Below are 22,373 nucleotides of genomic sequence, written 5' to 3' on the forward strand. Positions count from 1 at the left end.
CTCTAACTCAGCAGGTGGCCTGGAATGAATCACCCTATCAGTCTGTTTCCTACGCCTGTCCCAAGGGGGCATTGCAGGGCATGACCTCAAAAGTCCTTTCCCACTGGAGACTTTGATTTTGATGTGCAGACTTATCCCCTGCTGGAGACGAACAGGTTAACCAACCCTTCTTGTCTGGCCTGCAGAAGGGATTCAGCAGGGGTCCTCGCGGTTCTCCCAGACAACTGGCAAGCTGGTACTTCATGTGGAGCTCAAGGTGGAGAATGGCAGGCCATCTTTGGGGACAGTTGGGATTCCAGTCACTTCATATATCTTCTGATTCAGGGAATCTTCATCAGTTGCAAATTCTGACCTGGAGTCAGCTCCATAGGCATGGAGGGTGGGATACTAGGAAGCCGTGTTCTCGTTGACACAAGAATGTGTCCCCTTTGGTGAGCTGACCACAGAAGTAGGCCTTGCCCAGACCCCAAAACTTCCTGTCTGTTTGTGATTTTACCATTGGATCTTCATTCCTTGAGGGGAAGGAATTACCCCTTCAAAACTCAAATTCACTAGCACCTCCGTGTGACTTAGTTTACCTGAGTTTTCCCAACTGAAGATGGATTTCCTAGGGCATAGAGAGTGAGTGAAGAGTCTGAAGCATAATCCATGTCCAAGGAGAGCAGGCTAGGGTGGGATGAAGGCATCGTTGGGGGAAGGGAGGAAAGCCTTTAATTTAGAGGTCCTTGTAAATCAGAAAGTATTTATTTACCACTTAGTATGTGTCAGGCATGATAAGAGGCACTGGATGTCAGACCAAAAGTGAGTCAGGCCCTGCTCTCAAGGTGCTTCCATCTAGCCAGGGCAGACAGAGCTTTGGGAAGGAGAAGTGGTACCAGCAATTTGCGGGGGGGGGGGAGCAGGGAAGCCTTTGGCAGAAGGAGATGGGGGATTCTGACAGGTGGAGGTAAGGAAGAAGAGCATTCCAGGCATCGGGAAGGCCAGAGCAAAGGAAGATTAGAGATGGCGTGTCATCTGTGAATAGTGGCAGGGAGGCCAGGATGAATGGAGCCTAGGGATGATGGGGAGCCACTGGAGTGAGGTGTGTGTGTGTGTTTGTGTGTGTGTGTGTGTGTGTGTGTGTGTGTGTGTGTGTGTGTGTGTGACAGAGAGAGAGACAATCAGACCTATGCTTTGTGATGGCCACAGAGGCAGAGAGGGCAGTTGGGTGAGGTTATTGCATTAGTTTGGTGATAACAGACGCTAAGCGTCTGCTGAGGGTGGCGTGAGGTGAGGGGAGGAGGAAGCGTATCCCAAAGACGTGAAGCCGAAAATGGCACCAAGAATGGGAGTCCGTGTGGTGGACCCAGGGATGGTGTTGACAGTGATGGGGAGAGTTCTGACGAGCGGTAGGTTTAGATGGAAAACTAAGTTGTTTGGGGCTGCGGCGGCAAGGCGGTGCAGTGGATAGAGCACCAGCCTGGAGTCAGGAAGACCTGGGTGTAAATCTAGCCTCAGACACTTCCTAGCTGGGTGACTCTGGGCAAGTCATTTTGCCCTATTTGCCTCAGTTTCCTCATCTGTAAAATGAGCTGGCGAAGGAAATGACAAACCCCTCCAGGATCTTTGCAAAGACAACCCCAAATGGGGTCATGGAGAGTTAGACTAAAACAGCCGAACAAGGACAAAAATACTTTACGTTCCCTTGTGAATAGCCTGCAAGCGTTGTTTTCTTTATCTGCCTTGATATCCCTGGATAGACCCTTTGCGTCCACTTCTGTTTATTTTTTCTAACCTTGTTCTATTTTCCCTGTGATTTCATTGGAGTAGGGAACCCCTGGTGAGGAAACTCCTCCTGCCAATGAAGATAGGCCACCCTGAGTCTTGGAGAAATCCCTGGGACCCTAAGAGGAGAAGGGATCTGGCCAGGGTCACTGGGCTGGCTCTGGCCACCTCAGCATGCTGCCTTAGAGCCTGTGTTTAAGCCCTAGAGAATCTCCACTTAGCGCCCAGAGTTCACAGTGGTTGGAGTGAGGGGAAAGGAGCCAAGTCATGGTGGCAGTGACTGAGGATGAGGAGGGTTAGTGGGCAGCCTTGGCTCAGTCTCATGGAGAAACCGATGCCTTAGGAATCGAGCCTTTCTCTTCTGTCTCATGGGGGTTGCGGGGAATGAGGAACCATTACATCTGGGCAAGCCTGGGAAGATGAGCCAGTAAGTCTGGAGCACCTACTAGGTGCCAGAGGCAGGAGAGGCAGATCTGGTCGCTGTCTTTGGGGGCCTCATACACCTCAGGGTAGGAGAACCACTAGCCAGCATGGTGCCCGCTCCGACGGCGGGGGGCAGCTGGAGGAGGAGGGACGTGGCCTGGGGACCGAGAGGACCAGTGTTTGGATGGAAGGGCAATGGCCGTGAAGATTTAGGTGTCCTGAAGACTGAAATGAGGCAAGTGACAGTCACCAAGTCCTAATGACATGAGAAACTCTGCCCCCCCACCCTGAAGATGACTGCTTTCTGGGGCCCCCCAGGCCCTTAGATGCTCTTCTCCCACTCACCCTGGCTGTTTCTGGGCTCTTGGCATTCCCGTTTCCCACCCTCCACAGCACTCCTCCAACCTGGACTTGCCAAGAAATGTGTCTGCCTAGCTGGAGGTCTGGAGAGCAGCCATGCTGTGAGGGGAGGGAGATGTTTGGCCATCTCGTGAACAATAATGAAGAACAAAAGAACCTGCAGCATTTATGGGCCCAAGCATTGCTCTGTGCCATTTCCTTCTTCAGAGAGAGCACATGTTCCCTGCATTTCAGGCTGGACAAGCATTTGTGTGCTAACAAGGAAGAAAAATCCCCTGGGCATGTCTACACCAGCAAAGAAAACTGAAGAAAGCCACCCTGGTTAGAGGAGGGGCCAAGAGCCTTGGAGGCTCAGTGGTCCTGGTTACTCATTCCTGTACCCCAGATTCACTGTGTCATCGGTAGCTCTGCTTGCCCTCTTGGGTTTGGCCTTAGAGCCCAGCTGGACATGTCGAGGTAGAGGAGAGCAGAGCACAGCAGCAGAGGGGAACCTGAAAGCCCTCTCACAGCTGCTGCAAGAAGCAGGAGACAGGGATCTCAGGTCACCCAGCTGGCGATGTCCTCCATCTCCCGGAGGGATGCGCCAGGCTCCCACTATGTTTGCACCCCAGGGAAGCTTGGAGAAACGTCTGGAGAGACTGGATTTGAACCCCCCTCTTCCCATGACATTGTGCTGTTTGCAGCAGTCACCCTTTTGTCTGCCGTGTTCCTGCTTCCACACCTTACTTTTTTTAATGACAGAGTTTTGGGTGGCTGTAGAATCTGTGCCTAGTTTTCTTAATTCATAGAACAACTTCACCCTGTGGGTGGCAGAATGGAGAGTGGATTGGACCCAGTACCGAGGGTCAGATCCCAGCTCTGGTGTGTGATCACCTATGAGCCGGTGGGAGGCACTGCCTTGGGCCCCAGCCTCTCACCTGGATAAATCCAGGGCCTGACTCCCAGGGCTCACAGGACCACGTTTGGAGCGTTTTTATATTTGTATGCCCAGAATCTACCACAGCACCTGGCTCATAGTAGGTGCTTAATAAATATTCCTGTAACTACATCTGCATTTACATGTGTATTGACACAACCTTGTATTTGTGTGTATATATCAAGCATTTATTTTATAATCCACTTCACCCATATAGGCCTCTATGTATGTGTATACACACACAGACACACACACACACGTGCGCGTGCGTGTGCGCGTGCATTTATTAAGCACCTGCTGTGAGCCAGATACTCTGTTGGGCTCCAGGGATCCACTGTATTTTTTGAACCTGAGATTTGAGTGTGGGCCTGAGCCAGATTAAAATATAATTAGGAAGATTTAACAAAATATATAAAAATAAAGTAAAACATAGATAATGTTACACTTAAAAACGAAGGCAGTATGGGCCACTGGTATCAAGGGCTGAGGGGCCACCTGTTTATCCATAACCTGCTCTCCCCTCACCACTCTTGGGCTTCACTCATCCTGCATCCAGTCCCTCCACCCCTCAAGGCTTTCTCTGTTTATTTTTCCTGTTCTGACTTTCCTTGCCTCCTTCACCACCTCCAGAGCATTTCAACTCTGCACTGTTCTGTGCTCTTGAATGACCCCATTGCCACTCTTCTTGGATTACTCCCATCGCCGTCTTCTCTGCTCTGTATTTCTGCTCGCAAGCTGAAGATTGAAGGAAGTCACAGCCTTGCCGACTGGGCCCATGACACACCGAAGGCATCCACAGTGGCATCTATTCATGTGATTCACTCTAGCCAAACAGGCCTTTTATGCCTCCTAATTGATTCTCTCTCCCCCCGAAGAATATATTTCAGACCATCTCTTTCTTCCTCAACGTCCCCTAACATCATTCCCCAGTCTCTTCTCATTTTCCTTAGTTGCTTTCAAAGAGGCTATCTTTCTCCTTGCCAAGTCCAACCCCTTTACCTGGGCACTTGATCCCACCCCTTCCCATATTCTCCAGCAGATTGCATCCTCAGTAACACCCTCTCCCCAATCTTCAATCTCTCTCTCACTGGTTCCTTCCTTACTACCTTCAAACATAGCCAAGTCTCTCCATCCTTAAAAGCCTTCACTAGACCCTACCATCCCCTCCAACAACTGGTTCTCTTCCTCCTTGCTTTCTTAGCCAGATGTCTTTGAAATGCTGTCAGGACTCACCGCTTTCACCTCTCATTCCTTGATCCTTTGCAGACTCCCAACTTCATTACTCAGCTTAATCTGGTGACTTGTTACCAATGTTCTCTGAATTGTCAAATATGGTGGTCTTTTGTCAGTTCTCAACCTACTTGCAGCATTTGACACTAAATACTCTCTTCTCCCTGGGTTCTCCTGGCCTCTTACTTACCTGACTGTTCCTTCTCCTTGTCCTTAGCTGGTTTCTCATCTCCATGTTTCCTCCAAACTGTGAACAGTCTCTAGGGTTCTCTCCTGGCTCCTCTTCTCTTCTCCTATACTCTCTTTCTCTTGGTAACCTCATCAGCTTCCATGGGCTTACCCATCATGTCTCTGATGATCACACAGATCTGTCTCTCCAGTCCTGTTCTCTACCCTCAGATTCCACATCACTAGTTGGCTACTGGACATTTCAGAGATGTCCTGGATTATCTCAACGTCACCATGTCCAAAACAGAACTCATTATCCTTTCCCTAAAGCTTCTTCTCTTCCAAATGTGCTTTTTGTTGAAGACACCACTGCCCTTCTAGTCTTCCAGGATCATCGCCTCAGCCTCATCTGTGCCTCCTTACCCTCCCTCACCCAGAAATGTAGCCTGTTGCCCAGTCTCCCTGTTTCTACCTTAACAATGCCTTACACCTGACCCCTTCTCTCTCCTCACATGGCTCAGACCCCTTCAATGTCCTCATACATTATCGCAGCAGCAGCTTCCTTGGTCCCCCTGCTTTTGTCTCTGCCCAGCCCAGCCCATTCTACCCTCTGCTGCCCAAGTGATGCTTCTTAAGTGCAGGCCCGAGCAGGTGACTCCCCATGCCCTTGCACCTCCAGTGATTTCCTCCTGTTGCTGCTAGGATCAATATAAATTCCTCTGCTTCACTTCTGAAGTCCTCACAACCTGGCCCAACAGGAGATTGCTTCCTCTCGGCACTCTGCGACGGAGCTAATGGGTCTTCCCTGCATTCCTCACACACAGGATGTCATCTCTCATCTCTGGGCCTTTGTCCTGGCTGTTGCTTAGCAGAACTAGAGAGTCCCTGTCTTCCATTAAGAGACAGCTCAGGTGCCGCCTTTGTACAAGCCTTTCCAGATCCCCCCTCCCCGCCCCCAGTCCACCTTGTATTTAACAACTTTGTACATATGTGGGGTTTTTTGTTCAGTCATTTTTCAGTCATGTCTAACTCTTCATGGCCCCATTTGGGGTTTTCTTGGAAGAGAGACTGGAGTGGTTTGCCATTTCCTTCTCCAGCTCATTTTACATTTGAGGAAACTGAGGTGAATAGGGTTACACAACTTGCTCAGAGTCACACAGATGGTCAGCATCTGTGTATTTACTTCATGTTTATTCTGCATATATTTTTTGTGGGTACTCCCCCCCATTAGAATTAAGCTCATTATGGGCTGGGATTGGTTGATCCTTTGTATCCTCAGCACCTGGCACGGTATCCAGAATGGGGTAGACATAGATTAAATATTCGGACTGATGGGTTGGTTGAAGGTCAGTCTGCTTAACTCTCAACTCTGCTCTCTGTTCCATCACACTCTGTCTGTGTATGTGAGCGTATATACACATATATACATACACACATGTGGTAGATACGTGACTTCTCAGCATCCTTGTGGTTGTGTGGACAGCTCTTGGACTTGGCCTGTCATTCCTGTTGAACACTTGGCTCCCTGACCTGAAACCCACCTTTTTAATGCCAGGTCTCTTCAGGAGATCGCTGGCCACAAGGCCCTGGAAGGGCTCTGTTGTCAGCAGTGCTGCTACTGAGAAGTTTGCGTGGTACCAGGTCCTCTGGGCTCCTGCACTTCCTAGTTGATTGGAATCTGCCTGCATGACTCTGGGTCTCATTTTACTCCCCTTTGCGTGCCCTTGCCATCAGCCACCTGCCTCCTGGGCACTGTGGAGAGGACACGGGTGTAGGCAAGGCCATCCTGTAGACACTTGGTCTCTTTCTTCCAGTGGTGGCCCATCCTCTCCTCGGTCAGTGAACCCCCATTTGGCTTACTCTTCATTCTGACATCTCCCTCTCAGGTTGGCTGTTATCTGAAGACTCCCAGGTATCCCATCTGGGTTGTGTGCAGTGAGAGCCACTTCAGCATCCTCTTCAGCCTTCAGCGAGACCTCCTCAGTGACTGGAAAGTGGAAAGAATATTCGATCTCTATTACTACGATGGGCTGGCTAACCAGCAGGGGGAGATTCGACTGACGATAGGTATGTGGCTTAGCACAGGTCTTGCCCTTCCTCCTGGCCTACTGGCTGCCCCACTCCATGCCTGGTACTATGCACAGCACATGAGAACATGGCTGCTTTCTTCCTGGGAACCTGAGATAAGCTGTGCATGTGGGGAAGTTTGGATGCCAGCACTAGAGCTGGTGTAGGTGCCGAGGGCAGGCTTTTTGAAGGAGGTCGCTGTGAGAGGCTCAGGAGGGGTGTGCACCCAAGCTGCAGGCTGGGAAGAGGGCTTGGGAGAAGACCGGCGAGGCTGACCTCGCCTTGTGAGGAGGCTGGACGGAGGCCGCAGGGTTTGGAAGGAGGAGTGCTTGGGGCTGCCTTGTCTCATCATCACATGGCTCCAAGCTTGACTTTTAAAACCCATAAAGTTTAGTAGTGTTAGCACCCATTCAACAAAAATTTTCACCTGCCCTTGGGACCCGAGACACTGTTGCCCCACTCTGTGCCAGGAGGCACATTTACATTTGACATCAGGCAATACCTGCAGAGGGGTTGGTGAGTTCCCATTCACTGGGGTCTCCAAGCACAGGCTGGACCACCCTAGTCAGCTTTGTTAGAGGGAGGATTCTTATTCCAGCCTTTGAAGTCCTTCCCAACTCTTTCTGAGGAGCAACCAGCTCTCCTTCCTCACCCAGTCCCCTCAAAGCCAGTGATGCACATGTGTGTGAGAATGCCAGGTTGGTGATGAGACGGGGATGAGAAATGGGGGATCATAGGTCACAGCCTGAGGCCAGGTGAAAGAGCAAACTCGTCCCCCCACCAGCCTCAGACATTCTCTAGCCCCCAGACTTCACAATCATAGACCGAGTCAGGTGCCCCTATTATCCAGCTCCTGTTCAGAAGAGGCTGCTAGCCATGTGTTCCCAGAGCCCAGCTCCCCTCCCCCACATTTCTTTATGTTTATGTCAAGCAGCAATGCTTGCCTCAGCACATTCTGTCCTTCCTCCCTAGGTGGGGGTGGAGAGGGTCTCCAGTGGCCAAGGCCTGGGCTTGAGCACCAGTCTGTCCCAGCACAAGAAGGACTTTGCCTTTCCCAGGTTACCTGGTAGAACACAGCCCAGGAGAATGTTAGAGGTGATGAAGTGTGGCTGTGGCTCTGGCCTGGATAGCACTGCTCAAACCTCTCTCTAGCCTTGACAGGCCGGGAGCGATGAGACTTGGGGAACCTGAGGGTCACTTTCTGCATGTTTAAGATTGTGTGGCAGCCATTGAGTTTGATGACTGGCCCAGCCCAGGAGAACTAAGATCAGGTGAACCTGATTACCCATTACCTGCTTAATGCACTCACTCATTTGAGCAGATTTGGCTCAGCACAATTCTACGCGTATTATTGATCCAGCATCTACTCTGTGCTGGGCATTGCTCTGGGTGCCAGCAGTGCAAAGGTACCACAGCACTCGGGTCCTGGGAAGACTGCATGTGCTTTCAGGGGCTGGGCAGTGGGAATGACCCCTGGCAAGCCTGTGGAGCCACAGGATGAAGGGAGGTGGGAGCAAGAGGCTGAGGATGCCCACCTGGGGCCAGGCGGGCCACAGAGAGAGCACAAGAACATTGTCCAAGGGAGACCAACAGGGTAGAGATTTCTCAGAAAGGTCGGTTTGCTGGTCACCCGAGCACTTTGTGCTTGATCCTAGAAGCCATAAGAGCAATGGGAGCTTCCTGAGCAGCTTTGTGGGGGGTGCATAGGAGAGGAGGAAGGGCAGATGTGGATGGAGACCAGTTAGGAAGCTCCTAATGGCTCAGGCGAGAGAAAGGTCCTTAGCTGGCAGGCTGATCACAGGAGTGGAGGAGAGGGCAGGCCTAGGAGAGAACACAGGGATGAGCTCCTGAGGGTCAGTGAGAGGGAAGAACTGAGTGTTCTTGGGGGCCACCAAAATCTCCTCCCTTCCAGATACAACCCAGCCTATGCCTGGAGGCAGAGAGAAGGACCTCGTTCCCCCCCTCGAACACTGCATCCGAACCAAGTAAGTTGGCTCCTCTCCACAATGCAAGGGGGCGGGGGTTCAAGTGGGGAGCTGGCCTGAGATTCCTTGCCTTTCCATCCCTCTTCTTAGTCCCTTCTCACGACACGTGGGTGACCTTAGGAGGCCTGGGTGGTTATCTCTACTCTGGAGAAGTGATCTGTCCTGTGACTCCAAAGCCAGCAGGGGCAGGTCCAGGCTGGAGACCCAGGCCTCTGCTCAGATTTTCAGACCAGGGAAGCCTCTGGCAGAGGCAGTGACACGGAGCCAAGCAGATGGATGTCCCCTTTAGCTTCCGCTGGCTTCATTTGGGAGCGAATGGCAGCCTCTCATCCTTGGCTGGGTGGAACTTGTTGGTTGTTGTTACTGTTTGTGTAAAGTATTTTTCTACTCAGGGTGGTTGTGAGGAAATGCTTGTTTAGCTGTAAAATGCTAAAGAAATGTGAGTTATTTTTGTGTATCAACCTGTAGTGATAGGAATCTGGAAAAATCCATTCCTCGGGAGCCTTTGAGGAATGAGTCATCCAAGAGAAACAAGGGAGTGGACAGTGCTGGCCCCTGAGTGGAGAAAGGGGATTCACTGATCTCAGGACTTCAGCACTTCTTTGATGTCAGCAAAGATGCCAGAGCCAGGGGCATCTCATAGACAGGAAATAGGATATTACTGGGGAGCCCCTAGAATGAGAGAAGGGCCCTTCGAGGTCAGCAAGCCCAGCCCCTGCATTTTACCGATGAAGAAACACAAGCTTAGACAGGGGAATGAATTTGCCTCTGGTCACCTAGGTAAGAAGCCTCAGAGCCAAGATTTGAATCCAGGTTCTCTGCCTCCAGATGCAGTGCTCTTTCTCCTCCCTCCCAGCCCCTCCTTCCGTGACATGAGAAGAGACAAGTCTCCCGGCATGTGGATGGAGCAGATGAGACCCAGACGGGCTGTGGAGAGTGTGGCGCCTGCCTGCCCACCCACCTCCAAGTACCCAGAGCCCTCCCAGGCAGGGCAAAGGTCAAGAGTCTGAGAGCTGGGCTAGCCAGGCCCACCATGGAGAGATCCTTAGGCAGTCTGCCTTGTTCTCTGAGTTGTGACTCTCCCTCTGTCTGTACTTTGGATTCTTCGTTGAGGTTCGGCCTTCTTGGACTGTGGCAATAGAAGCTCCTTCAAAGATCTGTAAGGTCCCCAGTGGGAGGAGCAAGGGGACCTTTCATGATGTCTCCCCCTCCTTAGTCCTCCTTGCAGCAGGGAGAACAAGGCATCCTTATGGGATTGAGCAATAAGGATGGGGCAGCCTCCCCTACCGGAGGCACTCTGGGCCAGGACAGACAACAGCTCGTCACCAGATAGCCAGAGGACCATCTGAAGGCAAAATACATTGAAACCCAACGCAGCAAATCAGGTGACCAGAGATGCCCCTGCATCTGAGTGAGGTCACCATGCCACCTGTGCAGGAGGGCACACACATGACAAAGACGAAGCACAGAGAGAATGGCCAAGGACCCTGTGGGAAGGAACCCATGGAGTTGAGGAATAAACGTGGTCAGGACGTGTGAGAGGATGTCATCAGGTAGGCATCTGGGTCTCCACCCTCTGCTCTCAATTGCATTGTCTCTGCTGTCATCTGCTGGATCTCAGTGTCTACAAAGCCTCTCTCTGATAGTGGTGGATTGACCCTCTATTACTGTTAAGAGTGACCAGAAAACCAGCAAGGATGAGTGGCAGCCCCCAGTTCCTCTAGAGCCTAACATAGACTTGACTTTACCAGTTCTGCTTCAAGATCCAGGGTTCCAGATAACTATCTAACTAGGGCTTAGGAAGCCTTCATTTTTACTCTTATTAAACCCCTGAGTATTAATTTCAAAAAAGAAAGAGCCACAGGAGCTTTGTACACGCCAAGGTTGTGGGGCTTGTCTTACTTCCCAGGCCCTCTCTGACCACCATGCACATGATTCTAACAGGAAGAACTAAAGGCCAGGTGAAGCCAGATGAAGACAGAGGTCTTTAAATTCTTATCATTCTGCCCATTAGTAACTTCTAGGCTCTATATTAACCAGCATAAATCTCACTCTTTTCATTCATCTCCCTCCCCGTACAGAATCTGCAGTCCCTGCAAACTGCATGGGGCCCACCGGGATACGTGTAGACAGAGGTTAGAGGCACACAACACAGTCACAGCAGGGTACCCCACTACACATGTGGGTGCCAGGATGTGTGTAGACAGAGGTTAGAGGCACACAACACAGTCACAGCAGGGTGCCCCACTACGCATGTGGGTACCAGGATGTGTGTAGACACGGGTTAGAGGCACAAAACACGGTCACAAAAAGGTACCCCACTACGCACATGGGTGCCAGGATGTGTGTAGACAGAGGTTAGAAACACACAACATGGTCACAGCAGGGTGCCCCGCTACACAGGTGGGTGCCAGGATGTGTGTAGACAGAGGTTAGAGGCCCACAACACGGTCACATCAGGGTACCCCACTACACATGTGGGTGCCAGGATTTGTGTAGACAGAGGTTAGAGGCACACAACACAGTCACAGCAGGGTGCCCCGCTACACAGGTGGGTGCCAGGATGTGTGTAGACACAGGTTAGAGGCACACAACACAGTCACAGCAGGGTGCGCCACTACGCATGTGGGTACCAGGATGTGTGTAGACACGGGTTAGAGGCACAAAACACGGTCACAAAAAGGTACCCCACTACGCACATGGGTGCCAGGATGTGTGTAGACAGAGGTTAGAGACACACAACATGGTCACAGCAGGGTGCCCCGCTACACAGGTGGGTGCCAGGATGTGTGTAGACACAGGTTAGAGGCACACAACACGGTCACAGCAGGGTGCCCCACTACGCATGTGGGTACCAGGATGTGTGTAGACACGGGTTAGAGGCACACAACACAGTCAAAACAAGGTACCCCGCTACGCAAGTGGGTGCCAGGATGTGTGTAGACAGAGGTTAGAGGCACACAACACAGTCACAGCAGGGTGCCCCGCTACACAGGTGAGTGCCAGGATGTGTGTAGACAGAGGTTAGAGGCACACAACACGGTCACAGCAGGGTGCCCCACTACGCACGTGGGTACCAGGATGTGTGTAGACAGAGGTTAGAGGCACACAACACAGTCACAGCAAGGTGCCCCGCTACACAGGTGGGTGCCAGGATGTGTGTAGACATGGGTTAGAGGCACACAACGTGGTCACAGCAGGGTGCCCCACTACACAGGTGCCAGGATGTGTGTAGACATGGGTTAGAGGCACACAACGTGGTCACAGCAGGGTGCCCCGCTATGCAGGTGGGTGCCAGGATGTGTGTAGACAGAGGTTAGAGACACACAACACAGTCACAGCAGGGTGCCCCGCTATGCAGGTGGGTACCAGGATGTGTGTAGACACGGGTTAGAGGCACAAAACACGGTCACAAAAAGGTACCCCACTACGCACATGGGTGCCAGGATGTGTGTAGACAGAGGTTAGAGACACACAACATGGTCACAGCAGGGTGCCCCGCTACACAGGTGGGTGCCAGGATGTGTGTAGACACAGGTTAGAGGCACACAACACGGTCACAGCAGGGTGCCCCACTACGCATGTGGGTACCAGGATGTGTGTAGACACGGGTTAGAGGCACACAACACAGTCAAAACAAGGTACCCCGCTACGCAAGTGGGTGCCAGGATGTGTGTAGACAGAGGTTAGAGGCACACAACACAGTCACAGCAGGGTGCCCCGCTACACAGGTGAGTGCCAGGATGTGTGTAGACAGAGGTTAGAGGCACACAACACGGTCACAGCAGGGTGCCCCACTACGCACGTGGGTACCAGGATGTGTGTAGACAGAGGTTAGAGGCACACAACACAGTCACAGCAAGGTGCCCCGCTACACAGGTGGGTGCCAGGATGTGTGTAGACATGGGTTAGAGGCACACAACGTGGTCACAGCAGGGTGCCCCACTACACAGGTGCCAGGATGTGTGTAGACATGGGTTAGAGGCACACAACGCGGTCACAGCAGGGTGCCCCGCTATGCAGGTGGGTGCCAGGATGTGTGTAGACAGAGGTTAGAGACACACAACACAGTCACAGCAGGGTGCCCCGCTATGCAGGTGGGTGCCAGGATGTGTGTAGACAGAGGTTAGAGGCCCACAACACAGTCACAGCAGGGTACCCCACTACGCAGGTGGGTGCCAGGATGTGTGTAGACAGAGGTTAGAGGCACAAAACACGGTCACAACAAGGTACCCCACTACGCACGTGGGTGCCAGGGTGTGTGTAGACAGAGGTTATAGGCATACAACACGGTCACAGCAGGGTACCCCACTGCGCACGTGGGTGCCTTGTATTGGCTTTTCGCATGTTCTCACTTGAGTCTTGGGACAGCCCTGGGGTGGGGATGGGGGAGACCGTTAATCAGGGCCACCAAATTAAGGCAGGTTTGTGTGTGCTAATAGGCTGAGGGCATGTGAAACTGGTGAGAATCAAGTGCTGGGGCCTCGAGGAAGGAGTGAGCAGGGAGTGAAGACACCCGAGGAAGTTGGGTGACCATGTGCCCATGAGGCAGCCCCTCGAGGTTTTGTTATCCCAATTTGCACATGAGGAAACAGGCTCACGGAGGCTAAGATCCCACAGCTTAAGTGTGAGGGGCCAGAATCGAGCCCTGCTCTGTCTACCTGGAGTCCAACACTCTCTGCTCCCTCCCACTGGAGCTCCTTGGAGTTTATCTAATCAGAAGTGATTAGGCATTTAAAAATAATGTATCGGGCAGTTAAACAGAACCCAAATAAGGGTGCATTGACAAGCAGGACCCAAGCCCCAGCTCATCTGCCCCCACCCCGTTGGATGGAGAGCCCCGCCATCAGCATCGTGGGTGCCATCCCTGTGCCCCTTGGGGGCCTCCTCGTGCTCCTTCATTCCTCTGCGGTACCACCATGGCCTTCACACGTAAATGTCGCCTCCATTGTGGATCGTTGACACCTTGGGCAAGACCCACAGGCAGGTGCTGCAGGGTCACCTACTTCTGCCCACAGGTGGAGACCACCCCCACCCTACCCCCTACCTCTCATGGGTACACAGGAGACCCCTCTGCCCACAGACCCATGAGATCAGTCTGGTGAAGAGTCTGAAGCCAGATCAGAAAGGGCATCATTGAAGGAATGTGGGGAAGAGAAGGCTCAGATGCCATGTCAGGGGCCACCCCCAGAAAGCTCACTGGAGGGAACAGTCCATGGTGGTATCCCACCCTACCCTGACTTGGCCTCCTCTCCCATGTTTGCACTGCCTAGGCATGGAACCTCTGCTCCTCCTGGTAGCTGTGCCTTACTCTCAGTCTGTAGAACTTGCCTTCTGACCTTCCTGCCCACTCGGTGCTCTTCTCCCATGGTTCCAGGACAAGACAGCCTGCTGCAGCATATCTGTGTTCGAAGAAGCTAGAGTAGGCCTGTCGGGCATCCCTTCAGAGACCAGTGTGAGTGGAGATGCCTGGGACACAGATCTCTCAGCCCTTTTTGATGTGGACCTTCCTCAAACTGAGTGGCCAGCAATGGAAGGACCCGCCTGCCACCGAAAGGGGTCAAGGAGAAGTTAGACTCACCTGCCAGGAAGGCGGTCAAGGAGATTCCTGTGGTGGAAGAAAGATCGACCACTTCCAACCTTCTGAGTCTGGGCCTCTCCATTTCTGGTTGAGACTAGCTCAAGAGTTCATCGCGCTTCAGTCAGGGAGCGAGCAGCACCTGCTTGCCAGACCTTTGTTCAGAGTAATCCAGAAGCCCCTCATGGCAATCTAGACTCCAGTGCAGTGGGATGCCATGGGGTCTGGAAGGAAGGAAGGCTGCCCCAATGGAGCCTACAGCCAGAGTAGGCCTTAAACCGGGGAATGCCAGGAAGACTCACCTAGGCCTCCAGACATCTCCACCAGCCTTCCACTGCTTGCGCTTCGTTTCTTAGTGATAAGACACTCTTCCTTCTTCAGATACAAATGCCCTAAAGATGACCATTTACTAAACATCCCCTATGTCCTGGGCACCGTGCCAGGCACTGTGCATACAAGGAGTTCAGTCAAATGGGAGACAGCATATACAAATTATCAGTTAAGGAATAGGGATGATGAAGTGTCTTTATCAGTCATTAGTGACAAATCATTAATATAAATTAGGGTATCAGATTCTTCCCAGTGAGTTTGATCTGAAAGGAGGCCCTGCTGGAGGGAATGATGGAGTGGCAGCCAGAAGCTGAATGAAGAGCCTGACAAAGACCAGCTACTGCGCTGGTCACAAGCCGGGCACTCAACAGGCCCCGATATTGTGGGAGAGCTGGGGTCACGACCGCTGCCAGCCTCCAGCAACAGGGTCACGACCACTGCCAGCCTCCAGCAACGGGGTCACAACCGCTGCCAGCCTCCAGCAACAGGGTCACGAACACTGCCAGCCTCCAGCAACGGGGTCACGACCACTGCCAGCCTCCAGCAACAGGATGGTACCTGCAGGGCAGCATTGGCCACCTGGCCTGTGGAGAGGGCAGGAGGAGAGCCAAGGAAAATGGGTTTATTCGCAATCTTACAAAAGGAAGAGGAAATAGGAGGAGACACTGATTTTCTTGGGAGCATTTCCAGTCACAAACACAAAGCATTCCTCCAAGGTCACATGCTGCCCCATCTGTCATCAGGCAGATTAAAAGAACATCCTACTTGCTCTTTTTATGTATAAAGAAACATTCATTCAATGCGTTGAAAGAAATGCAGCCATTTGGAAAGGGAGCTGAAACAGGCCTCTGGAGATGGAGGCCAGAGGCCATGCTCTGCTCACCCGCTGGGCCCTGGCAGTCCTTGTGTGGGACAGAGTGCTCCCTCCACAGCCGTACCTCCCTGGCTAGCACTCCCATGATCCTCTAGCTTCCAAAGGCAGGGTGGGTTGAGGAGTGGTTGGGGGAAGGGCCTTGGTTCTGTTCTTCCGAGGGTCACCAAGTCCCAGGATGGCTGGTAGCCGATCAATAAACCATTAAGTGCCTACTATGGGCCAGCAGACACAAAGAAAGACAAAAGCCAGCCCTTGGCTTCAGGGAACTCATGGTCTAATGGAGGAGACAGCCTGCAAATAAGCCAGGCAGAGACAAGCCACAGGGCCCAGGAAAGGCTTCTTGGACAAGGTGGGATTTAATCTGGGCCCCAAAAGCCTGGAGCGTGGAGCACACATGGCTGCCACCTCCCTGCTGCCTCTAGCCTGGTCCCTGCCAAGAGAGCAGGTGGGGAATCCAGCGGTGGAGTGGGAGGAATTAGGGTTTGCCATGTGCCTCTGGACCCGCTCTCACAGCTCTGGCTGGTGCTGCCGACCCTGACCACTGGAGACCCCTCAGGAGATATCTCTGGGCCCTCGCCGTTCATTTCCGCCAACACACATTAGGTGCTTGTGCTGTGCCAGGCACTGAGGATGCAGGTGCAGAAGACTCAGGGGAGTCTGTGCTCCATTCTCCTTCCCCACCCCTCTCATTACCCAAGGCACAGGGTGGCCCTGGAGCCGAGGCAGGACCCACTTTCCCAGCTGGGCAGGTGGATCCATGGGTGGCGGTAATCAGAGCTGTCCTCTGCCCATGGCAAGGAGAACTTCTCTTGGGATTCCCTCAGAGGTATAATGGGGTCCCGGAACCTCACTTGGAAGGGACCCAGCCCTCACCTGAATGTGTACCTTCTCAAATCCCTGAGATCTGGCCAGTACCATGGACATGAGGAGCAGGGAAAGGGAGCGCAAGCCCCTTGAGGGCAAGTGGTGATGAGGGAGGTGGAACTCCTCTGTCCTGCCTGCCTTCTGGGGAGGGGCATGCCCAGCATACCCGAGGAGGGCTGCCTTCCCCAGCCGCGGTCAGTGCAGCATCGGTGTGGCGCCTGCTTTGTGTCAGGTGCTGGGCTGAGAGCGGGAGATAAGGCAGAAATTCAGACTCTGCTGTCGAGGAGCTTACAATCCAGTGGGGAAGACACGCGAATGACAAGGTTCACACCAGATATAAGGTGGGAGGGAGGGCATTGCAGGCATGAGACTGCCAGGACAAAGGTGTGGAGGTGGGAAGTTGGGCGTTGGGTTTAGAAACTGCAGCTAAGCTAGGAGTGTATGAAGACCACCAACTCCAACCCCTTCACTTTGCAGATCAAGAAACTGAGGCAAAGAAAGGTGACAACCAGGGTCACACAGTGTCCAAAGTGGGATTTGAAGTCAGGTCTTCCAGAGCCCATCCACTTCACTATCCTCTTATTCAGTCCTGTCTTCTAGTGCATCAGGAGACAGGTCCAAGGTGGTGTTCAGAGCTAGGGGAGCTCTGGGGCTAGGTTAGTGGAGAGCACACCCTTCAAGGCTTGCTTCCACAACCCCTTCCTCTAGGAAGCCTTCCCTGATTTCTCTCCCCCCACACACACACTTCTGGGTGTTTGCCAGGCAACGTCAGGCCTGAGGGCCCCAGCTGCTGTCAGTCAGTCAACAGGCACCACGCTAAGCCCTTGAGATGCAAAGAAAGGCAAAAACCACCGCATGCCCTGGATAAGCGTTCTGTCCAATATGGGAGAGGCCATGCCCGCCACGGAGTGCAAACAAGCTAGAGACCAAGCAGATTGGAAGGCCCTGGAACGAACGGGCAGAGGGCTGCCAGGCCTCCCTTCCCCTTGCCCCAGGCTGCCTCAGGAAGTGGTTAGCACCACATCGACTTTTCTCAGGGTCCCCATGTGCTCTTTGGGAGCAAAGAGTCAGAAAACAGTATTTTCTTTTTCATCCCCATCAGATAAAATACCATTGTAATCTAAAGCAGATCCAGCCTCTGTGGCCCTGGCTCAAAGGGCTCAGATTACAAAGGATCCGCCTTTTGTTTTTGCCCCTTGACTCACAAATAGCTCAAAGGAAGAGTTGGTCATTGGGCCTCGATGATTTGGAGGAAGCGGGCCCTTCCCCTGACTGAGAACGTTCTCCTGGGGAGGAAAGAATGCCCCCCTCCCCTTCCTCCCCCTTCCCAATGCTCCCATATACTTGTGGGGCATGGGCCCAACTGCTGCCTGGGAGGCCCAGTCTCCACCATCCAGCCTCTGGGACATTTCCTCTCACCATGTTCCTTAGCAAGAGCAGAATTTGGCCTTGAACCCAGGGCTCCAAGGTCTTAGTCAAATGTACTTTTCATCATCCCACGGCCCTAGGGTGCTGACAACAGCCCTGGGGCATCATAAGAATAATGACGATTCACATTTGGGTGAGGAAACTGAAGCTTAGGAAGCAGAAATATCTCACCCAGTTTCCCCTAGTAAGCCAGTGGCCGAATCAGGACTTTGGAGTCCCAAAGGGGACAGGATAGGACTTGTAGGAGCGGCATCCACACAAGAAGTGGCTGTTCTCGCATCCTGATGGGAGCCAATGCTGGGTGTCCACCCTGAGTTCAGCTCCTGGTCTTGAGACCCAGACGTTCCTGGCGCTGTCCCGAAACCATCTCAGCAAAGATATCTGAGATGGTGATTCGCAGTCACAGCTGAATGAGAAAAAGCAAAAATGAAGCGTTTGGCTGAAGTCCAGAGAAGTCCCGAGGAAAGATCTCAGGGTTTGGTCCAGGGCCGTTGGGAGGCAGATAGGAATCACATAGAACTTCAGTCCATGGCAGGACTTTCGAGAAGCTAGCACAAGAAAGCCAAAGGTCACCTCGTCTACCCTCAAGCCCATCCCCCAGGCTGGCCATCTCCACCCCCTCCCTTTCCCCTGGTGGTCTGTACCACACAAACTGACCCTCAGCTGCATGGTTGGACCCCATCTCCCCACTAATAGGCCTTGGCATTGGTCCCTTCGTAATGCAACCAGAATGATGGGGTTTGCTCAGTGGGCAGGGGATGCTGCTGTACCATGCAGGACGCTGCCCAGCCATGGTCTCGTTCTTGTTCCTAGTCCTGTCTTCTGCCTTGTTTCTTGTATGCCTGCCTCCGACTCTGTCTAAGCCTGCTTATGCCTACATTCTTCTTGCTACATGATTTGTACCCAGTAGAACATATGCTCCTTGAGGTCAGAGTTTCTGTATCTCAAGGGGCTAGCACAAGGCTTGACACTTAGGAAGCCCTCTACTTCTTGGATTTGTTGTAGCATCCACAGGAGAATGTAGCTTTTACAGGGGTGGGCACTTGTGGGCACTTAGGGAAGAGTCTGACCAGTTTCCCAACTACAAGCCATCCTGAGTTCTTATTTGCTCAGTTCTAGGCCCAGCTCATTCTCCATTTGGAATGAGATCCCGGTGTCCAGGGATGACCTCCATGGCTGCCCCTCCAGAGTGGGCAGTTGGACCTAGTTTGTCCATTATGGTTTGGCAGGGCACTACCTTAGGTATGGCTAGACTGATCTTTTCCCGTGTTCCTGAGGATTTCATGGAAGTACAGCCATGTAGCCTGGCCCACAGCATGGACCTCCTTAATTGCAGCAAGCTGGGTAAAGAGGGTCCTCAGGGGGCTTGGAGGTGGAGTCTAGCCCCTTTGGGACACGCCTCATAAGCAGCTGCATTAGAGCTTTGCTTGGACCATCATTGATGGCCAGTTGTCGAGCACAGGCACCTGTCGTTGACTTTTGTGTGGCCGTGCTGGGCACCTCCAGGGAGAGCCTCCATTTGCTGTTAGGAATCATGGTGGCACTTGAAGGTTCCCCAAGAGCATCCCTCATTTCACAGGTGAGGAAACAGAGCACTAAGAAGTGCTTCCTTCTCCTTGCTTGGCCTCCCATCAGACTTCTCTGTGCCCATTTTCTAGCTAGGTCTATCTTTCTGAAGCTGAGTCCGCTTTAGAGACTTGTGGGTGAAATCCTGCCAGCCCCTCCACACACTTTCATGCAGGGTGCCTCGGTGCAATGAGAGAGGAGTAGCGAGCCTCTCAGCTCTTGGGCCTGCACTGCCTTTTCTGGCCTCACTTTCCCCGCAGGCCTCAGTGTTTGCTTGGCAGTCAAGTCCTCCCTAAATCGTCTCTCATTCATCCCCCACAGAGGGTTGTGTTTGCTTTGTTATGGGGAGTAGCATAAGGCAAGGTGACCAAGCTAGTGACCACAAGAGAGGAGGGATGGGACCCTGTGGACTTAGCCCTGCGTTCGGCCTCTTGGGGAAAAGGGAGACAAAAGCCTCAGTGGAGAGAATGGATGGGCCTCAGGCTCAGCTGTCCATTACTATACTCTGCCGACTGGCTGTTCCTCTATCTCCCCCCACTCTGCCTTTGCCCCAGCTGTGCCGCATGCCTGGAGCGACTGAAGGGCAGTAGTCGGAGCTATCTTGACCAGGGACACAGACACAAGCCAGCAGGATCGTCTCTGCCCTCAGGAAGCTTACCTTCTAATGAGGAAAGACAATGCACTGAGGGGACCTAGGAACTGGGGGTGGGCTTGGTGGCCCTGTGTTACTCCTCCTCTACCCTTAGAATCCCTTCCGAGGCTCGGCCTGAAGCATTTCCTGCCCCCCCCCCCCAACTTCGTTACCTATGCTTAGGTGGTGATAATCTCTCCTAGAGACTGGACACTCTCTGAAGGCAGACACAGGTGCCTGTTTGTGCTTGTGCTCCCCAGACCTGGCCCAGCCCTTGGCGCAGTTGACACCTAATGGCCACTTGTGGACTAATGGATCCTGATGCCCCCTCATCCCACCCATCCTGCCTTATTCTGCCTCGTTCCTCCGGATCCCATCCCACCCTGTTCCTCTTCCTCACTTCTTCGTCATGCCTGGGCCTGCTGTGCCCCAGCTTTTCCTACTCCTGCCCATCCTGCCTCCTGTGTCCCTCCCCTCCACCCAGCCCTTGGGGCTTGGGGCTGGGGATCCCCTGGAGCAGAGCCCTAGGTGTTGGCAGGCATTCTACCTAACAGGCTTCCTCCCCTCTGTGCCCCCAGGTGGAAGGATGCCTTCGTGGACTGGAATGGTACAGAACCCATCCTGTGAGCCCGGGCCCTGGCAGCCCTTGCCTCATACCTGCCACTGAGCTCCTGCCAAGGGACACTTACAGAAGCCCCCTCAAATTTTCTTTTGGACCCACTTTGTTGAAGAGATCCAGCGTCCATGTGACCTAAAGCTGCCTGCCTCCTGCCATTGTCTCCAAAGGTCTGCTGGAAGAAGAGGCCCCCAGGCACTGTCTCCCTGCCTCACTCATGGATTTTCTCCTCCCTTGACCCCAGGAAAGACCTTGCTGCAGGCCTGCCCAGCACAGCCCATGTTGCCCTGTTGTCCATCCCAGTAAAGCAGGGGCTCAAAGTGATTGTCATGGGTCTGGTCTTCTTCCTGCCATCCTTAAGGGCCTGGGTGAGGTTGGGGTGCCTGGGGGTTGGGGTTCCCCTGAGAGCTCTATCTTCAGGTCCAGGTCCTAGGGATGATACCCAAGGGATGCCATGTCTGTGGCCTGTGACGTGGAATAGGAATGGGCATCTGGCATCAGGCCCCTGCCCCCCTGGTATGCCTGCCTAGGCAGATGGGATTGAGGAAGGGCCCTGGTGGGGAGGAGGCCAGGTCCCTGCCCCATGTCACAGATTATGAAATTGGTGGGGTTGTTGTCCAGGCTGATGCCCCTTGGCCTTCGCCCTTCTCTTCCTGCCTGTGCTTTAGCCGCTCTACTGACTGCTGGTATCTAAGGGAGCCCACCCGGGATAGAAAGCACCACTGGCTTTATGCCAAAGAGAGCTGCTGGCCAAGGGCTAGGGGGTGTCTGGGGTGGTGCAGGGGGGCCTTGAAGCAGCCCCCACCTGTCTGCAGCTGGCCATTAGGAATTCTGCTCCATCAGCTTCTTGTTTTAGGCTCATATATTCTCCCCTCCCTCCCCCCTGAGTTTCCCAACAAAAAAACTCCTTTCAAAACTCCACCTTTTGTCCATGCCTGCACTGGAAGGAAGGGAACACTGACCATAGTGGACCTCTCCCATGGATCTTCAGTGGCTTCCCATGGTGTCTAGGATTAAAACACAAACTGAATACCTTCCGTGGCCTGGCTCCTGTCCACCATCCCAGCCATTTCCCATTCCTCCCTTCCTCACATTCCACCAGCTGTTCCCCAGACCCATCTGGGTGCCCCCCTCCCCCTTCTTCCTCACTTGCTCATAGGAGCCCTCTCCTTCATGGAATGACTTGGTCTGTAAGTTCCTCTAGTATAAAGTAAGCTCAAGCAGAGCAGGGCCTGACCAGCACAGACCCTTAGGCTGTCTCAGGAGGACTGAATGGGCTGGGGAAAGAGCTACTCCAGGGCCCATAAGGGCCTCATTAACCGCAAGGAAAGGGAGGACAAGAGAGGGGCCAGAAAAGAGCCAACAGCTTGGTGAGGGTTCTGGAGACAGGTTTTGGAGCATGGGAAGTAAGACCTTTTTGGATGTTTGGGGCCCGAGCCTTGGGTACTTTGTGCAGACTGGGGCAGCATTCCCCCAGGCAGCCTCAGTCTCACCACCAGCCACAAACATTTCCCAAGCAAGGGCCTGCCATATCCGGGGCTGGGCTGGGCTCCTTCATGAAAACATGCACCTC

General features: G+C 53.2%; 1 protein-coding gene across 1 annotated transcript in view; it reads left to right on the forward strand.

The window, feature by feature from the left end:
- MINDY4 (MINDY lysine 48 deubiquitinase 4) overlaps positions 1 to 21,125 on the forward strand; it is a 156,038-nt gene extending 134,913 nt beyond the window's left edge. Inside the window, exons 16-18 of the mRNA XM_036738541.1 lie at positions 6,748 to 6,928; positions 8,841 to 8,913; positions 20,763 to 21,125. Of these exons, the coding sequence (XP_036594436.1) occupies positions 6,748 to 6,928; positions 8,841 to 8,913; positions 20,763 to 20,811 (303 nt within the window). The 3' untranslated portion in view covers positions 20,812 to 21,125. The remainder of the gene's footprint in view (positions 1 to 6,747; positions 6,929 to 8,840; positions 8,914 to 20,762) is intronic.
- Positions 21,126 to 22,373: the final 1,248 nt, after the last annotated feature.

Source organism: Trichosurus vulpecula, chromosome 9 (assembly GCF_011100635.1).
Source record: "Trichosurus vulpecula isolate mTriVul1 chromosome 9, mTriVul1.pri, whole genome shotgun sequence".
Taxonomy (NCBI): domain Eukaryota; kingdom Metazoa; phylum Chordata; class Mammalia; order Diprotodontia; family Phalangeridae; genus Trichosurus; species Trichosurus vulpecula.